This window comes from Papaver somniferum, chromosome 6 (assembly GCF_003573695.1).
Source record: "Papaver somniferum cultivar HN1 chromosome 6, ASM357369v1, whole genome shotgun sequence".
In the NCBI taxonomy this organism is placed as follows: domain Eukaryota; kingdom Viridiplantae; phylum Streptophyta; class Magnoliopsida; order Ranunculales; family Papaveraceae; genus Papaver; species Papaver somniferum.
The window spans coordinates 13,685,372-13,702,713 of NC_039363.1; the positions used below are offsets into that span (position 1 = coordinate 13,685,372).

Genomic DNA, 17,342 nt, shown 5'->3' on the forward strand with positions numbered 1-17,342 from the left:
AAATGTAGAATTAATGCGCAAGAGATGAGTTAAATGCCAACAAAAAGGGATAAATATATACAATATTTGGCACTCATCAGGAGGCGAGAATCAGAGATTACAGGAGGCCCGTCTCTGCTGCTGCTGCTGCTACACGAAGATCCTGAAGAACACGAAGAACAGACAGCCGAGAACAGTCGTTCTTCAACAGTCTTAAAACAACAGCAACAGACACACTTATTTTCTATGGTTCTTCTCTGGACGCTTTCTGTGCGTCTCAGATTCACTGTTTTTATTCTTTTCACTCTTTTAATCAACTTTTGGGCTATAAACATGTATTTTGAGCAATTGATTAATATGAGGAGGTAAACCCCAACACTGGGATGACGGAGGAATCCCTATTTCACGCATGTGGTAATTCTAATAATTCTTTTATGACTATTTGCATTGATTTTTAATCGATTTATGATTTTTATTGAATGGGTGTGATTTCGTTTGATGGTGTATGCTTGGTCTATATATTTTTGATACATCATGCTTTTGATTTACAATCATTGCTTTTCAAAAATCTACTTTTTGGCAAAGAATAAGAGTCCATATTTTTAATATTTGATCTATAATTGATTGGAATTATTATTTGAATCACATGAATGAATTTGGTGGAACCCTGAGTCTCAGTCTCTCTCGACATTGTGACAAACCTTTTGTATATATATTTTCTATTTTTATTTTAAGTTTAGAACCCAATCTTATCAAGTCCGAGTTGAACGAACTTTACTACCACTTAAAAACTACATCAATTTTTGGCGCCGCCGATGCGAATTTGTATTAGGTTTTAGGTTTTAGATTTATTTTATTTCTTTTAGAATTTTTGTTCTCTTTTACGCCTTTGGTATTTTTTTGATTCTTTTCAGATTTCGAGCGAAACTGCAAGGAAAGAAAAAGTGCTATAAAAGGAAAGCATCGCCAAAGAAGGAAAGCAAAGAGGAATCCGAAAGGAGTGAAAAAGAAGATTTTGTATATAGTTATTTTGTTTTATTTTTAGAAACTGTAAATAGGGTATTATTTTTGTAATTTTTCTTTTCCTTTTTGGGACATTTTTATTTTTGGACATTCTTGGACATTATTTTTAAACCCTAAGGAAGGGTCAAAATTAAATATCAACTGTTTGCAGGGAAGGACGACAGTTACGATACTGTCTCGGCCCCTCGGGTTCGTACACTGACATCGGAGTCGGTGGCCTGAGTCGACTTCAACGGTTCATCGCCCGTCTGGTACGGTAGGTAAGACTCTATCCACCCACGAATCCCCTGTCAGTGGGTTTTATTTTGTGATAACTCGCACCCCTGCAAAAGAATGTCGAATTGGTATCACAATAGCCAATACAACGAATATCCGACTGAGTTTCAAAATGGACGTTACAATTTTAACCATAGTGTGAATAGTGATTGGGAACATCAACCTTTTCAAGGTTACGGTTCATACCATGGTGAGCCCAATTACTATACACACACACATCGGTCATACGAGCAAGAAAATAAGGATTATTATAGTACTAGTTCCTCGTCTTTGGACAATATAATGAAAATGTTGAGAACTAGTCCCTATTATGATCCTTCTGAACCTGTTCTTCCTCTAGAAGAGTCTCTCAAACAATTAACTGAGAATACAAATAGGTTTGTGTTAGAAATGAATAAACAAAATGCACCCATGAGTGAACCTTCTATACACGATACCATAAGGAAGTCATGTGAGTCGATTCAAAAGATTTTATTAGAGGCCCAGAACAGAACTGCTCAAGATAGTCTTAATTTCGAATATAGTGTTTCCAATAGTACCCTTGAAAATGAGGATAATTATTTGCATAATCAAGATGCCGAGGTTAGAATTGGTAACACTACTTTTTTAGATGAGGTTCAACCATTTTCATGTTATTATGATGATTATGATGAGGATAGTGTTGATGAAGAATTTGACACATATAGGCATAGTGATCAGGAATCTGTTACTCCAATTGAGCTTTACAATGATACTACTATTTCTAGTTCAAATCCAAATAATTTTAATAATTATTCACCTATTCAAAAGGACGAGGATTTGACTAGAGATACCCCCGTTTTATACGATGTAGTATTTCCTTTTGATTACGAAGCCGATAATGGTTTGGAGGAACGAGTTTATTCTGAGAAAAATATTGTAGAGTCTAGCGATTTAGAAACAATAGTCTTAGACGAAGAAGATGAACTCGTAGAGCATTTAAACGTGTGTGAGGAGGCATCACCTGAGTATAACCTAGAAGAAGCAATTGACCATTTTCATGATTCTGATGATCTAGAAATTAGGGAAATTGTAGCTAGTCTATCTAGAGACACCCAAAACTCCAAGTGTGGGGGTGATTATCATTCTCCATGTGCCTCAACCATTTTACAAGATTATCTTCACACACGTTTTCCTGAACCTAGTGATGTCCATAAGGAAGTTCAGTTGTTAAAAACCCATCCTCTAGTTGATGAGGTTAGACCAGGCTATGATACCAAGATCGACTTTGTTTTCCCACCAAATATTTTTCAACCAATTGTGGGAACGTATAAATTTCAGATGTGTCAATTATTTAGTTTTGAGACTAAACCTAATTACTTTAAGAGATTAGGGTTGATACATTTGCTTAAGATTGACCACCAGTTTCATCGTGGTCGATTGTGTGAGTCAAAACTGATTGACTTTAAGGATCCTCAATTATTCAGGTTATTATTATGTGCTTTTAAATTTTTACTTGAGTTTCTTCAGACTCTAATACCTGAACCGGATCTTAGCTTTGAGGAATTCCAACCCATGAAAATATTTTATTTGGACCCAGTTATAGAACCTGAACCTGAACCACAGCTAGATGTAGTTGTCTTAAACAGGAAACTAGACAAGGGTGAGCTTTATTTGTTTATTTTCTTGACAGGTTGCAGATTCCTTTTATTTGTGATAGCTCTATTTGGTTTTGATGACTCACAGAAATTTCGGCTATTACTTATGATTCTATGAGGTGACTAATCCTTTCTTAGTCTGGCTAAAGACTTTAAACTTAGCACTTCTTGGGAGGTAACCCAACATTCATGCGACACGATAATATCTTTCCTTATCTCTTTTTCTTCAAATGGTAACAGTTTCTTCTTGTTCATGCTTTTAATTTCATCTTTAGAACATTGAGGACAATGTTAGATTTAAGTTTGGGGGTATGGGAGAAATTTTCTAGTTGCAGTATGAATAAATAAACTCCAGAACCTAGAAATTTATGCCTATTGAGGATTGCACTAACTAATCTAAGTGGATGGAAGCATTTTGATCGTAGGAGTTGAGGAACCAATCTGATTAGATGGAAACATCTAGAAGAGTCTATTCATAAAAGCACGGAGCTCAGGTGTTAGAAATAACATGATAGTTTCACCATATCTCGTTGAGTCCTTTTCACTTCTATTTTTATTTTATTTTGTTTTTAAACTATGTTTCTCTAAGTGATTAGGTGGGGCTCACGATTCAAGTTGTTACCAATGCTAGGGTGAATTAAAGTGATTGAGATACAAAAAAAAAATTGTAGTTACCAAAAAGTTGAAAAAAAAATTATTATGAAAAAACAAAGAAAAAAAAATAAAAAATAAAAAATTGAGACCAGACCATTTGACCAAAAGGAATAAATTCAATAACGTCGACCACTGGTACCCTTGTATATGCCAGTTGTGTTGACCTAGAGTTAGGTTATCGACCACTGGTTTCCTTGTATATGCCAGTGTGTTAATATTAGTCAGACTAATATCTCAATCCATTATGATAGGTTCATTTTGGCGGAGGCCTTCAGACAGATATGGGAAACGCCGTTCACTTAATAAACATCAAAACCATCTATGTTTTTCTCTATATCCATCTTCTTGATCTATCCATGTGATTAGTTTTGACTCCGGATATTGATGTCCATAGTGCGACTATCTGAGTAAAGCTCTGTCACTTTATATGAATTTTAGTATGCTTGAGTGCAAACTCGTGAACAACAATTGGAATTTCGCATCAGGGTACTTCCTCTTGTAGTCAATAAGTATGCCAACCAAGGAGATTCTTTAGTTCCTTCCAAGGTTCTGCGTAGATAGTTAGGGTCTGAAGTAAAGGTTTTGTGGGTATATCTCTTGTAAGCCCTCCCGAGACTATAACTCGTCCACTAGGGACCCCTAGGGGTTTAAAGGCTTATTGCATACGCTAAATGCAATCGACGATGCATGCGACAATGAGTTAGGATTTTATTTTCTATTTGATTTTCTCGAGGACTAGAAAATAATAAGTTTTGGGGTATTTGATAGACGCATTTATGTGTCTTATATAATCTCAATTGTATATATTATTAGTGCTCGATTTTATATTTATTATGGCTTTTTATGTCCCTGTAGGTATTTTTGGAGAAATAAGCTTTTGCGGCGAAATTGGCTAAAAAAGTGGTTTTTGCGCTTTCACTTTGGATAAGTTGTAACCTAATTACTAAAAGGTGACCTATTTCCAGGCAACTGCTAAAGGGAGAACAACACAGGATAGGGGGACACCCACCTTCTTCACGATTTGAATCAAAAAGATTTGGCGGGAAAAGATACCTCACGTCTGCAGATTTTGGACGTGAAGCTCTGGGCAGCTTTAAAGAGATTCAACACCGGAAATTGATTGGGCTGGACTTGATATGACTTAAAAAGTTCATTAGAAGCAATTGGACCGATCAACTTGGGCTAGAATAGCCGGGAATTGGAATCAAAGTCAAATAAGGAAACAAGGCTTCATGGGTTCAAAATCTGTTATTCAAGGAGATTAAAGGTAAGTAAACTCTTTCCAAAGATACATATATATCCAAGGAAGAGTTTGAGATAAGTGGGAAAGCTCAGAAACGCGTAAAACAAATTTGGGAAGCGATTATTGCCGTGACTGCCAAGAAAGGAAAAAGGGAATTTTGATGCGATTTGGGAAAGATTCAATGACCCTTTTGTGTATAAATAGGATGCTTAGGTCCCCAAGAAGAAGAACGGAGAGTTTGGGGTCGAGAGGAGAGCTCAGGAGGCGAGAATCAGAGATTACAGGAGGCCCGTCTCTGCTGCTGCTGCTGCTGCTACACGAAGATCCTGAAGAACACGAAGAACAAACAGCCGAGAATAGTCGTTCTTCAACAGTCTTAAAACAACAGAAACAGACGTACTTATTTTCTATCGTTCTTCTCTGGACGCTTTCTGTGAGTCTCAGATTCATTGTTTTTATTCTTTTCACTCTTTTAATCAACTTTTGGGCTATAAACATGTATTTTGAGCAAGTGATTAATATGAGGAGCTAAACCCCAACACTGGGATGACGGAAGAAGCCCTATTTCACTCATGTGGTAATTCTAATAATTCTTTTATGACTATTTGCATTGATTTTCAATCGATTTATGATTTTTATTTAATGGGTGTGATTTCGTTTGATGGTGTATGCTTGGTCTATGTATTTTTGATACATCATGCTTTTGATTTACAATCATTGCTTTTCAAAAATCTACTTTTTGGCAAAGAATAAGAGTCCATATTTTTAATATTTGATCTATAATTGATTGGAATTATTATTTGAATCACATGAATGGAATTTGGTGGAACCCTGAGTCTCAGTCTCTCTCGACATTGTGACAAACCTTTTGTATATATATTTTATATTTTTATTTTAAGTTTAGAACCCAATCTTATCAAGTCCGAGTTGAATGAACTTTATACATCAAGCAGAAGCTCATATCTGTAATATTCTCACATGCAAGAATCTTGTATCTTGTTCTATTATAGATGGTAAAAGATTTAAAATTTTAATTGAATCTGGAAAACTTGTTGTAACTAGGCAGTGATTTTTTAGGCAAGAGTTATAGGAATTTGGGTCTATATAAGCTTAACGGGAAAACTTATGAAGAGAACATAGTTGATTCTTGTGCTTTCTTTGTGTGATTGAATGTTTTGCGTGGTACACTTGGAACCGTAAACTTATAAGTCAATGCTTAAACTGGCCAACATAGGCTGCGTACCAAAATTTAGTTTGGATTTTGAACACAAAAGTGAAATCTATGTAGAATCAAAATATTCTATAAATATTTTAGCACAAATGTTCAGAGTAATTCTAATCCCTTAGAATTAATTCAGTTAGGCCTAGTTGACATGAGTTCAACACAAAACCACTAATGGTAAAAGATGGTTTATAACTTTCGTAGAGGATTGTACGAGGTACTTTCTTGTATACTTGCTTAGGGATAAGGATGATGCCTCTTAGAAGCCTTAAGATATCTAAACTTGAAGTTGAAAACCAATTAGAAGCCTTGAACTTAACAACGATATCCTTAAGGAGATGATAATTTCCATGTTGATTAGTTCAGGATTACCCACGGCCTTGTGGGGGAAGGTAGTCCTCTTAACTAGTGTATCCTGAATAGAGTACCCTTTTAAGGATCAGATGAAACTCCATATGATTTATGGAAAGGTATATGACCTTATTATGAATGCGTCGGTGTTTGACTAAGATTGTAATTCCTCTTCCAAAAAGAACTAGATTGAAACCGAAAATGTTGATTGTGTCTTCATATAGGGTATGATGTATACTTCTACATATAGATTTTCGGTTGTGTGTTTTGATTTTTCAGAATTTGGTGTGATTTTTCTGACTTTGGTGTGAATATTATTACGAAATCTAGGGATACTGAGTTCTTTGAACATATTTATTCTTAATCCTGTACCTCATTAGAGATGTGATGGTGATCCCCTAGATTTAATTTCAAATAGTCAAAACTTATCGTAAAGGAAGATGAAGTTGAGGTTGAGCCTAAGAGAAGTAAAACAATTATAGTTGAGACTTCTTATGAAGCCGACTTCATAACATTCCTAGCTTAGTCTGATCCCCAGACTTGTAAAGAAGCCTTGACATCTACTTAAGTCCCATTCTGGTAAGAAGCTTCATTTAGTGAAATGTACTCAGTCCGTCGGAACCAGACTTGGGAGCTTGCTAGTTTACATCCAGGGAGTAAGACCATGGGATGTAAATGAGTTTTTAAGAGGAAACGTTAGGTATATGGAACTGTGGAAAAATATTAGGCTAAGTTGATAGCTAAAGGCTATAAACTAAAAGATGGTGTAGATTTTCTTGATTCACATCACTTGTGACGAGAATTACTTCTATTAAGATGATAATTGATATTGATGCCATAAAAAAATTGGAGATACATCAGATGGATGTTAAGACAGATTTTCTAAAACCGTGAATTAGATAAAGAAATTTACATAGACCAACCTGATGAGGACTTTGTAGTGAAAGGTTATGAAGACAAAGTTTGCAAGTTGAACAAATCTTTATATGAATTTTAAAATAAGCACGTAAATAGTGACATGGAAATTTTTATCATGTCATAATGTGTAGTGGATTTAAGTTAATGAATCTGACAAGTATATTTATAAGTAACTTGCTAAGGATGTCTGTGTGATTGTATGATTGTATGTTTATGATATGCTTATACTTGATACAAACATAGATGTGATTAATTCCACTAAAAACATGCACTGAATGAGGACGTTGACTTGAAAGACTTGGGCCCTTTTGATGTAATCTTAGGGATGAGTATTAGAAGATAATCAAACATTTATAGTCTTAGTCACTCTGATTATGTTGAATTTGTGCTTATGAGATATAATCAGCCTGATTGTAATCCTCCGTGTACTTCATACGATTCTTCTTGTAGACTCGAGAAAAAATAAGGGTAACGGAGTATCTTAACTTGAATACTCAAGAGTTATAGGATGTCTGATGAATTTAATGAACTGTAAGAGTCCATACATTGCCTATATTGTGAGTAAGTTAAGTAGATATACTTGTAGTCCAGAGCAAGAGCATTTGGATTCATTGAGTAAAGTATTATGGTACCTAAAATACTCTATGACCTTTTGTATGATTTATGAAAGGTATCTTGTTGTCCTTGAGGGACTTTATGATGCGAAGTGCATAGTTGACTCAGAGGAGTCTAAGTCTATGTGTGGATATGTTTTCACTCTAGCGGGAGGGTTTATTTTTGGAAGATTTCAAAACATACTTATATTGCTCAATTCATTATGGAATCTGAGAGTATTGCGTTAGATAAAGCACGAGAGGGGGACGAGTGCCTAAGATGCTTTTTAGAAGACATTCCTCTCTGGCATAGGCCTATGCCAGCTATATCTATACAATCTGTACATTGTGTTATCCAAGCTATAATAGTTAAATCTAAAAATAACTAATCTTAATTGGAGTTATTTCCATTAATTGGATAAAGTTCAAGGATAATATCACACAACCTTTGACGAAAGGTTTTTACAAAGAGATAGTTAAAAAATGCATCGAGGGGGATGGGGCATAAGCTCATAAATTAAACTTTCCATGAAGGATACTCAACCTTGCTGACTGGAGATCCCAAGATCAAGGTTTCGAATGAGACAACTAATTTTTGGTGGGTAAAGGTAAACACTATCAAAGAATTTCATTCTTTGTCCCTTCCCTATGGTGTAGACATGATAGTGTGGATGCATGTGAAGGATGAATTTTAAGAAGTATTAATGAGTTCTATAGTTTCAATCTAAGGTTGAAGTGGGGCATAGCAGTAACACTCTTAATGGAAACTCACCTATCTTAATGAGGAAGTGGGGCCGCTTCCTATGAGAATATGAGATTTGATTCTCTAGAGAATTCTGAGAAACAGGATATGTCCATGGCCAAATTGGACAAAACGACACGATCTTGGCACCAACCTTGGAGATATCATTCGCGGTCGTTATCGCGAATTAGATCAAATGCTATTAGTTCGAGAAATACTTCACTATCTCTAGCAAGTAATTCAGGTAATATCTCACTAAGTAAAGGTTCAATACCTCATGGACACCTCTACCTAAAATGGTATTTCCTTCGCTTTTTATGTGATTTTCATTTTGATGGTTTTGGTATTACTGGAACTTAGAACCTAAGGGTCACTAAGGGTTCACTAGTTCATGCTTTTTCACTTTGGTGAAAGGAACCTTTAGTCTCACTTGTGAGGAACTAAAGATGAAAGCTCTTTATACTATATGATTTTTACAATCCATAGTATGACCCTGGGGTCAACACACTGTTTTGTGAAAGAGATGACGTTGGAATGGATAGAATGACTTCAACATGCACGATCTTTTTGTTCTGTCAATTCAGGTCGTGAGATTAGGTTGTTGATTACCAAGATCTACCTATGTTTTCGAGTTTTATTGAGTTTTCATTCATGTGGGGGATTGTTGGAAAACGATTAAAAAAATATGATTTTTAAAGTTTAATAAAAATTATTATTTATTGTTTTCTTTTGTGAATGAAAAACTTATTAGTCCCACACCGTGGAGTTTCCACTTTTTAGTTGTTTTAAGAGACTATATAAGTTTTTTGTCCCACATCGGGGAGTTCATCTTTTTAAGTTGTATTATTATATTATATAAAAAAATTCACTACTTTTGTAAAAATCTATGGGAAAGGGGTTTCTCCAATTTTTGGGTAGACCACCAAGGGAAAAATACTTTATATTGTTTTCTTTAATGTTCACGATTTTCCTTAAGGGTGTTTTCGGAGTTTCCAAGCTCAATATCCACTACATATGCTAGTAGTAGGTGTAGTAGGGTGTTTTATCCTGGAGATATCCGTCCTGTGAGGGCTATAGCATCACTCTTGAGTGTAGTCGGGCGCTAATGTCTTAAGGGCAGCGTGTTGAACACGTGACTCACTCTGTTTCTCCAAAGTTTTGCCTTGTCGCTGTTGTGGAGATATAGGAAGCTAGTTCGTTTCGTCAATCGATCACTTCCATTACAAAGGAGCTAAGTATCAATAACTTTTGCTTATTTGATTTTTTCTTTGTATTTGATTATTGCATCCAACATTATTAAGAAAATACAGACTATGTTGTAAATTTAATGCTTACAAATTTATTCCAATATATCTATCTGCAAGTATTTCCAAATATAAATGTAACTTCTTCGAGTGAGCAGATATACACACAGTTTTTTTCAATCCCTTGTTAGCAACTTTGCTTGTGTTGTATTTTATCCTGCTGTAGTTTTCAAGCAAATAACAACTTAGTATATGAAATTATATAATCCTTGGAAAAATTATATGATAAGAAGTAAGAACACATAAAATCCATATACGAAAGCATATGCTATTATTATGGTTTCGAGCTACTGTGCACGCAGCTTACTGGAAACCTGCACCATCATCGTGTTGGACTAGTTTATGCTGTTCATGAAATGTTTTTCAATAACCCATTTATAGGCTCTGACTATACTAAAAAAAAATCATGAACTGGTATGAAAATAGACTCAAGAAATTATGACGATGAAACAATCTGGCGTGCTTTGAAATTTGTCAGTAATAATATTGCATCTAATCAAACATAACATGGGAATACCAACCTCTAAAACTCACTTGCGTTCATGGGATAACTGGATCGATGAATCTGGCCTACGCAATGTAATGTCTTAACTAAAAAAAAGATAAAAAAAAAACATTATCCATAAAGTCATAAAGAAAAGATTAAAACTTGAATTCGAAGTTTGATATATGCATATAACCACTCGGACCTTTTCTGGAGATGGAACTTCAATATAAACCAACAATTTAAACCATATATTGACTTAGTAAAAATGAAGATAACATTTAAATTCAAAGGAGTTGCATGATAATACCAATTATGGGTGCAGTTTTTAAGAGATTACTATCTTCATCTATTCTCAGGTTTATCTCAACCAACGACCTCGCGCGTCAATCTGCACTGAATTTGTTATTAGCTGCAGTGCAAAATAATAATTAGGGAGCAAAGAAACTTGACCTAGCTTTGTTCTTCATTTTTAATTTTTCAGAAGATCAGTTCGGCTGATCTTGGAATATCAATTTTGAGCCGAACCTAGTATATGATTTAGGGAAACATTATCTTCAGCTGATGCGACTTTGTTAGATTTTGAGCCGAACTTTTGAATAGGTTCAGAAACTCAATGATGTTCAGCACATCTATACATTGCTAGGTTTTGAACCGAACTGTTGATTTGAAGAAGTTTTGGAATTCATTTATGTTTGGTTGATACGACTCTGCTAGATTTTGAGCCGAACTGTTCATCTATGCATCATACCGGTTATCAGCCGAACCTCCCTCTGGTTCGCCGAACTTGCATGTGAAAATTCAGTTTTTTGAGGAATTCAACCTATAAAAAAGACGCTAAACATAGCCAAGTATGATATTTTGTTTACGAGATGAAGATTCTCCTTCGTCATTTGAATGAATTCAATCCCCATCTTGAATTGCAATAATCTCAAAAACCTATTTCTTTTTTTCACTTCTTCTTCCTTTCTCAAGAACCCCAACTCTTTCTCGGACAAAAATCAGATTTTTTTCCACTAATATAATACTAACAACTTAACTTTAATCAATCATTAACATTATAAATTAATCATTATCACTAACTCTAAGCATAATCATTAAAACTAATTAAGTAAGGGTAATTATGTTATTATCAAAAACGGACGGATAAGGGGTGATGGTGCTTTTTTATCTGGTGACCCTATTTTGACATTATTTAGTATGCCTCAAACAAGGTTTCTTTAAGAATTTTCAACTTCTGCCGGAAAAAAAACACACTTGAGGCTCTCAAGCCCATCAGGCGAAGGTGTGCACAAAGTATAAACAAACTAAATGGCCCAAAATCTAAATCTTTAGCTCAAGTCAAAAAGCACATGGGATGGGACAACTGTGTTTTTGTTTCACTTGGTAGGTTCTTGCGCCCATAAATACCAACTCGCCCTTTCCAAGTTGGGAGAGGGAGTAGGCCTGGGGTTTTGCATCCCCACTGAAATGGAGGGCACCGCGTCAGGCTAGCTTGACAGAGCAGAACACCTCCCTATCCTGGTCTGACAGTGGAACTGGAAGGTTATAACTCGTGTCAAAGTTTGATGAAACAACTCTCTCATTCTCATTTGTCAAGTACATGGTTGAAATTTTATCATGTCATTTTACCCAACCCACTAAAATACTTAGAATGATTTGGTCGTTACTTTTACATTACTTTCATGATTACATCAAGAAAATTCAAGTCAGATAGGTCAGGCGTCATATAAAGAATAAAACGAGATAAATATGCAAAATGTGAAATTCTTTGAATCCTTACCGTTGCTATCAATGTAAACTCTTTGATCCGTATTCGATGAAGTGAACCTGAGGTTTGCTATGATTGCAAGATGGATTTTATGGTTTGCACTTTTATAGAATTTGTCCAAGAACTAATGATGGGAAAGGGAGCAAAAATAATTTCAAGAATTGATCAAAAAAATATGTATATTCGCCTGTTATCTCCTTTTTGACAACTGAGTTTTTTGTTTCACTCGGTCAGTGTTTGCGTTATTATCAACTCGCCTGTTCCAAGTTGGGAGTGGGAGTTGGTTATGCGGCCACGCTATCCTGAATTAAGTGGAGGGAACCGCGTCAGGCTGGCCTGGTCAAAATATTCCATTCTCATCTGTCAAGTACATGGTTGAAATTCTATAATGTCATTTAACTCCATTTTTTGGCCTTCTTCTCATTAGGCATCAATAACGCCTTCTTTAGGATCACCTTCAAAGTCCTGTAGAAAAAGAGAACCCGTAGTTTTCATGTAACTTTCAATACTAATGGCAAAAAGAATTAAAAAAGTCGTGGTTGTATGCATTCTATGTGCCTCCAGAATTCAATAAACTTCTACTCCACATTATTTACCCTACCAAACTTTGCCACTAAAATTCTTGAATGGCACAAGTTTCTCATTTTCATGAGTATATGGTTGAGAGTTTATCATGTCAGAAACTGAAAGTAAACAAAGTTCGGGTTTAGATGCAAAGCAAAATGGGTCATAATCTCAGAATCAATATGCCATCAACTCTCTACTGCTTTTAAACAGTCAATTTTGCCTACCACTAACAGTAGTTTTTTTTTTTTTGGGAAGTTATGGTGGGGGGAAATGGCCCTCTTAGGTGTTCTATCTTTTCCCTAAAAAAGACAGAAAAAAAATGAAAGCTTTCTTCTTCTGACATTTGAACAATGACTTGTCACTCAAACACTACCAACAAAACCTTCTAATTTCAAACCTGTTTCCTCCTTTGAACTTTAAAACCAATTCAAATGCATTCAATATCTCGTACCAAACCCTTCTTTACATACCAAAACCCTCATCTTCCTCTCACTACAGTCACTGAATTCTCTAGCTTCTTCCTGCAACATTTATCAAATTTACTTAAAATCTTCTTCTTTATCAAATATTTTCTTGTTCAGCTTGACAGCCATGGAACATAATACCAGTCTTCAACCCCATGTTATTATTATGCCCAGTCCAGGTATGGGTCATCTCATACCAGTCACTGAATTCGCTAAACGCCTCGTTCTGGATCATGGCTTTTCAGCAACACTCATCATTGCAAATCAAACTAATTCTCCATTCAAAGCAGTAAAACAAGCTCTGGAACTGAATTCTTTACCAAATTCAATCAATACCATCTTTTTACCTCCAGTTGATATAAGTGATTCTGAGATCGAGGCTCAGATGAGCGCAACAGTGACGCGATCTCTTCCTGCGCTTGCTGAATCCATTCGAGCTATTACTGCAAGTCACAGAGTCGTCTCCTTTGTCTGTGATCTTTTCTCTACGGAGTCGATTGCTATTGCTAATGAATTTGATATCGATGCTTACATTTTTTCAACATCAACTGCTATGCTGCTGTGTTTGTGTTACCATTTACCCAAACTGGACAAAACTTACTCTTGTGAGTTCAGAGATGTACCTGAAATGATTCAGATTCCGGGTTGTGTACCGATCTGGGGAATCGATCTTCTGAGGCCATTAAGAGATCGGAAAACAGAGACTTATGCAAGTGTGATACATTATTGGAAGAAGCTGAGTTTGGGAAAAGGCATCTTCATCAATAGCTTTGAGGAGATTGAACATGGTGCTATTGAGGCTTTGAATGGGAAACAATGGGACAATCCTCCCGTCTACCCAATTGGACCACTAATCAGAACAACGGGTGTGCACAATGATGGATCGGATGAGTCAGGTTGTCTGAAGTGGTTGGACAATCAATCACAAGGTTCTGTTCTGTTTGTTTCGTTCGGCAGCGGTGGAACCCTCTCAGGTGAGCAACTAACAGAATTGGCTTTAGGGTTGGAAATGAGTGAACAAAAATTCCTGTGGTTTTTCACAAGTCCTACACCTAGTGGAAAGGCTGCTAATGCATCTTACTTGTGCGCTCAAAATTCTGTGGATCCCTCTGGAGTGTTACCTAAAGGGTTTTTGGACAGAACCCAAAATTCAGGTTTGGTTGTTTCTTCATGGGGACCACAAATTCAAATCCTGGAGCATGGATCAACTGGTGGGTTTTTAACCCATTGTGGGTGGAACTCAACCCTGGAAAGCATCGTGCATGGAGTCCCCTTAATTGCATTCCCACTCTTTGCAGAGCAGACGATGAACGCAGTGATGCTCACTAATGATATGAAAGTAGCTATAAGGCCGAAACCAGTGAAAAATGGTATTATAGGACGTGACGAGATTTGTAAGGTTGTCAAGGAACTTATGGAAGGTGAAGAAGGAAAGAGACTTAGGAGTAAGATGGAAGAACTTAAATGTGCTGCGACTAGCACATTGGCTGAAGCTGGCTCCTCAGCTATAGCATTTGCTAAGGCGGTGAAAGCCTGGAAAAATTACTAGTTATCTTGCATTGACAAGTAGAAATAAAGAACCAGCCATGAGGGAAATGAAGCTGCAGAACCTAGAAGGATGTCTAGCATTCATATACAGTACGTAACTACTAATGATTCTTCAACCTCCAGAGTTGAAACAGTTTTATATTGAATATTTGTAATTCATCTCTGTGTTGAGAATGACCAGCAAATTCGAATACTAAATGGAAATTAAACTTGGGTCTGACTATATTCTTCTTATGGTCCTTGCTTTTGTTTGAGTTTAGGCTAAACAGAACCCCACCTTCTAAACATTTGGGTGAAATACAGATGTACCCCTGTTTTTTTGGGCGCATACAGATGTACCTCCGTTTTTTTCACATTTACAAATGTACTCCTGTTTTGACCGTTTTTTTGAAAAAACGGCTAACGAAAAGTTAACCTCCGTGTCAGCAGTTAAATCATCTAACTCACTTGTCAAGTAAGCTGTGTACACTGTCCAACTCGTCTATTCTTCCACGTAAGTTGTATACACGTGGCTGGTCCCACATTTAAACGGTCAAAAAATTTTCTCTTCTATATATATACATCTTCTCTTACTGGACACTAACCATCTTTCTCTCCTATATATCTCTACTTTCTCTACTTTTTGGTGACTGTTTCAGATCTAAAACATGTGAAATCAGCAGCAAAATCATGTGTTTCATGTGTGACATTGAAGATGATCATGAAACCAAAGGTTGTCCTTGGGTTTATTCAAGGTGCAAACATGTACCTTGTAATGGTGTGAGGGCTCTATTGAGATCTAACACACTGTGAAGCATTCAGATGGGCTTCAGATGCAATAGTTATAGAAACAAAGAAACACTCAAGGGAAAGGTACATGAAATATGTAAGGAATTCAAGAAAAATCTGCAAATGTAACTGCAATAGATTAATAAAGACTAAATTCTCTGCATTTTCTTGTCTTAACATTACATTCCATAAATTGTCTTGTCTTAACATCACATCATAAACACATAAACATAAAAGAGAAAAGACACATCTAAAGCTTCATATACTTCTTTGCTTTCTTCCTCCCTTCTGGGTCTGGAGCTATAAAGGTAACTTTGTTGCTCACAGATCCTGCATGGTTGTTGTGCTGACTGAAAGCTGGTTGAGAACAAGATACATCACCTGCCTTTCTATTGAAACCTGTGGATTTTGCAGAATATGTTGCTGTTGGCTGAGCTTTAGCTTTGTACTTTCTCTTTGGTGGAGCTTCAACTACTGTCTTCTTTGTGCCATCAACACATGTTCTAGGCTTTAATCCCTTAGGATTTCCTCCAACTGGTCCTCCAGCACAAGACTCATATTTGCTCTTTCAATTGAACAAGACTCATATCTTCTCTAGCCAAGCCTTTGAATTCAAAACTCATCACAGTATTGATGACCTTCACCTTTATGTCTCTCTCAGGATACTTGACTTCAACCTTAACTTCATGTCTACACCAAATGGACAGACATAAAATCAGTTCAAACATACTAATAAAAAAACACATACAAAGACAGAGGGAATGCAATATGCCATTTCAACAATCAATCAAGTTCACCTTTAGTTCAAACATACTAATAAAGAAACACATACTAATCAAGTTCAACAATCAATCAAGTTCATCTAAACATCTCTGATTATTACACCAGACATATGCATCTGACAGTATCAGCTTATGCCAGAAAGCATTTCTGCATTATGAAGTTCAGACATATGCACAACACTCAAGTCAACTTGAAATGAAACAAACCCAAAACATATTGAATAGAAACAAGAAAAGATTTTCAAAACCCCGGCATCTAGCCACTGGGGGTACACACTCTCATGGTGGCAAAAAAATAGGAGTACATGGTGTCTCCATTTCTGTGAAAACTCACATTTTCATGGTGCACATCAAACAACCAATTGCAAAGAAGTAAAAGGAATTTTTAGAATGAATCTGCAGTTTAGTGCAGTCCTATTCTCTTCCATCTACTTACCACCATCAAACACCCAACAAATTCCACAATATTCAGCAGAACTGATTAATCTTATTTGGGTGTTTATGGATTCATTCATTCTCAAGCTTATTCTGAATCCTGCAAATTAAGCTTAACCCTAACATGAATTTAACCCAAACATCAATTTAACCCTACAAATAATTTTAACCCTAACATCAATTTAACCCTACAATCGAAATCCTATACCCTATCATGGATTACTTCAGAAATAAACAAAACCCCAAGAACAGAAAACCCTAGAACCAAAAATACATAAACCTACTTATTTGTTACTGAAATCAAACAAATAAGAAGACACTTATTATTTATTCGTATACATACATCAATAATAAACCCATAAAATCAATAAAATCGAAACCTTAAAAAAACAGAAAACCCAATAATCACTAACATTTCAATATCTGGTTTCTTCTTCTTCTCCTTCTTCTTTCCTCGTCTTAACTTCACCATCTTCTTTTCAGAGAAACGATCTTAGAATTCTTTTGGATGGGTTTGATTTAGGGTTCCTCTGAGAAAAGATTTCAGAGAGAAACGGAGAGGGGAAGAGGGAAGAAAGAGCGAAGAAGAAGATAATCACGAG

The 17,342-nt window shown here is 35.9% G+C and overlaps 1 protein-coding gene across 1 annotated transcript; it reads left to right on the plus strand.

Moving 5' to 3' along the window:
- Positions 1 to 12,881: 12,881 nt before the first annotated feature.
- LOC113286973 (hydroquinone glucosyltransferase-like) lies at positions 12,882 to 14,976 on the plus strand. Its single transcript, XM_026535629.1, has one exon. It carries the CDS (start codon positions 13,335 to 13,337, stop codon positions 14,754 to 14,756), a length of 1,422 nt encoding a protein of 473 aa, XP_026391414.1. The 5' UTR covers positions 12,882 to 13,334; the 3' UTR covers positions 14,757 to 14,976.
- Positions 14,977 to 17,342: the final 2,366 nt, after the last annotated feature.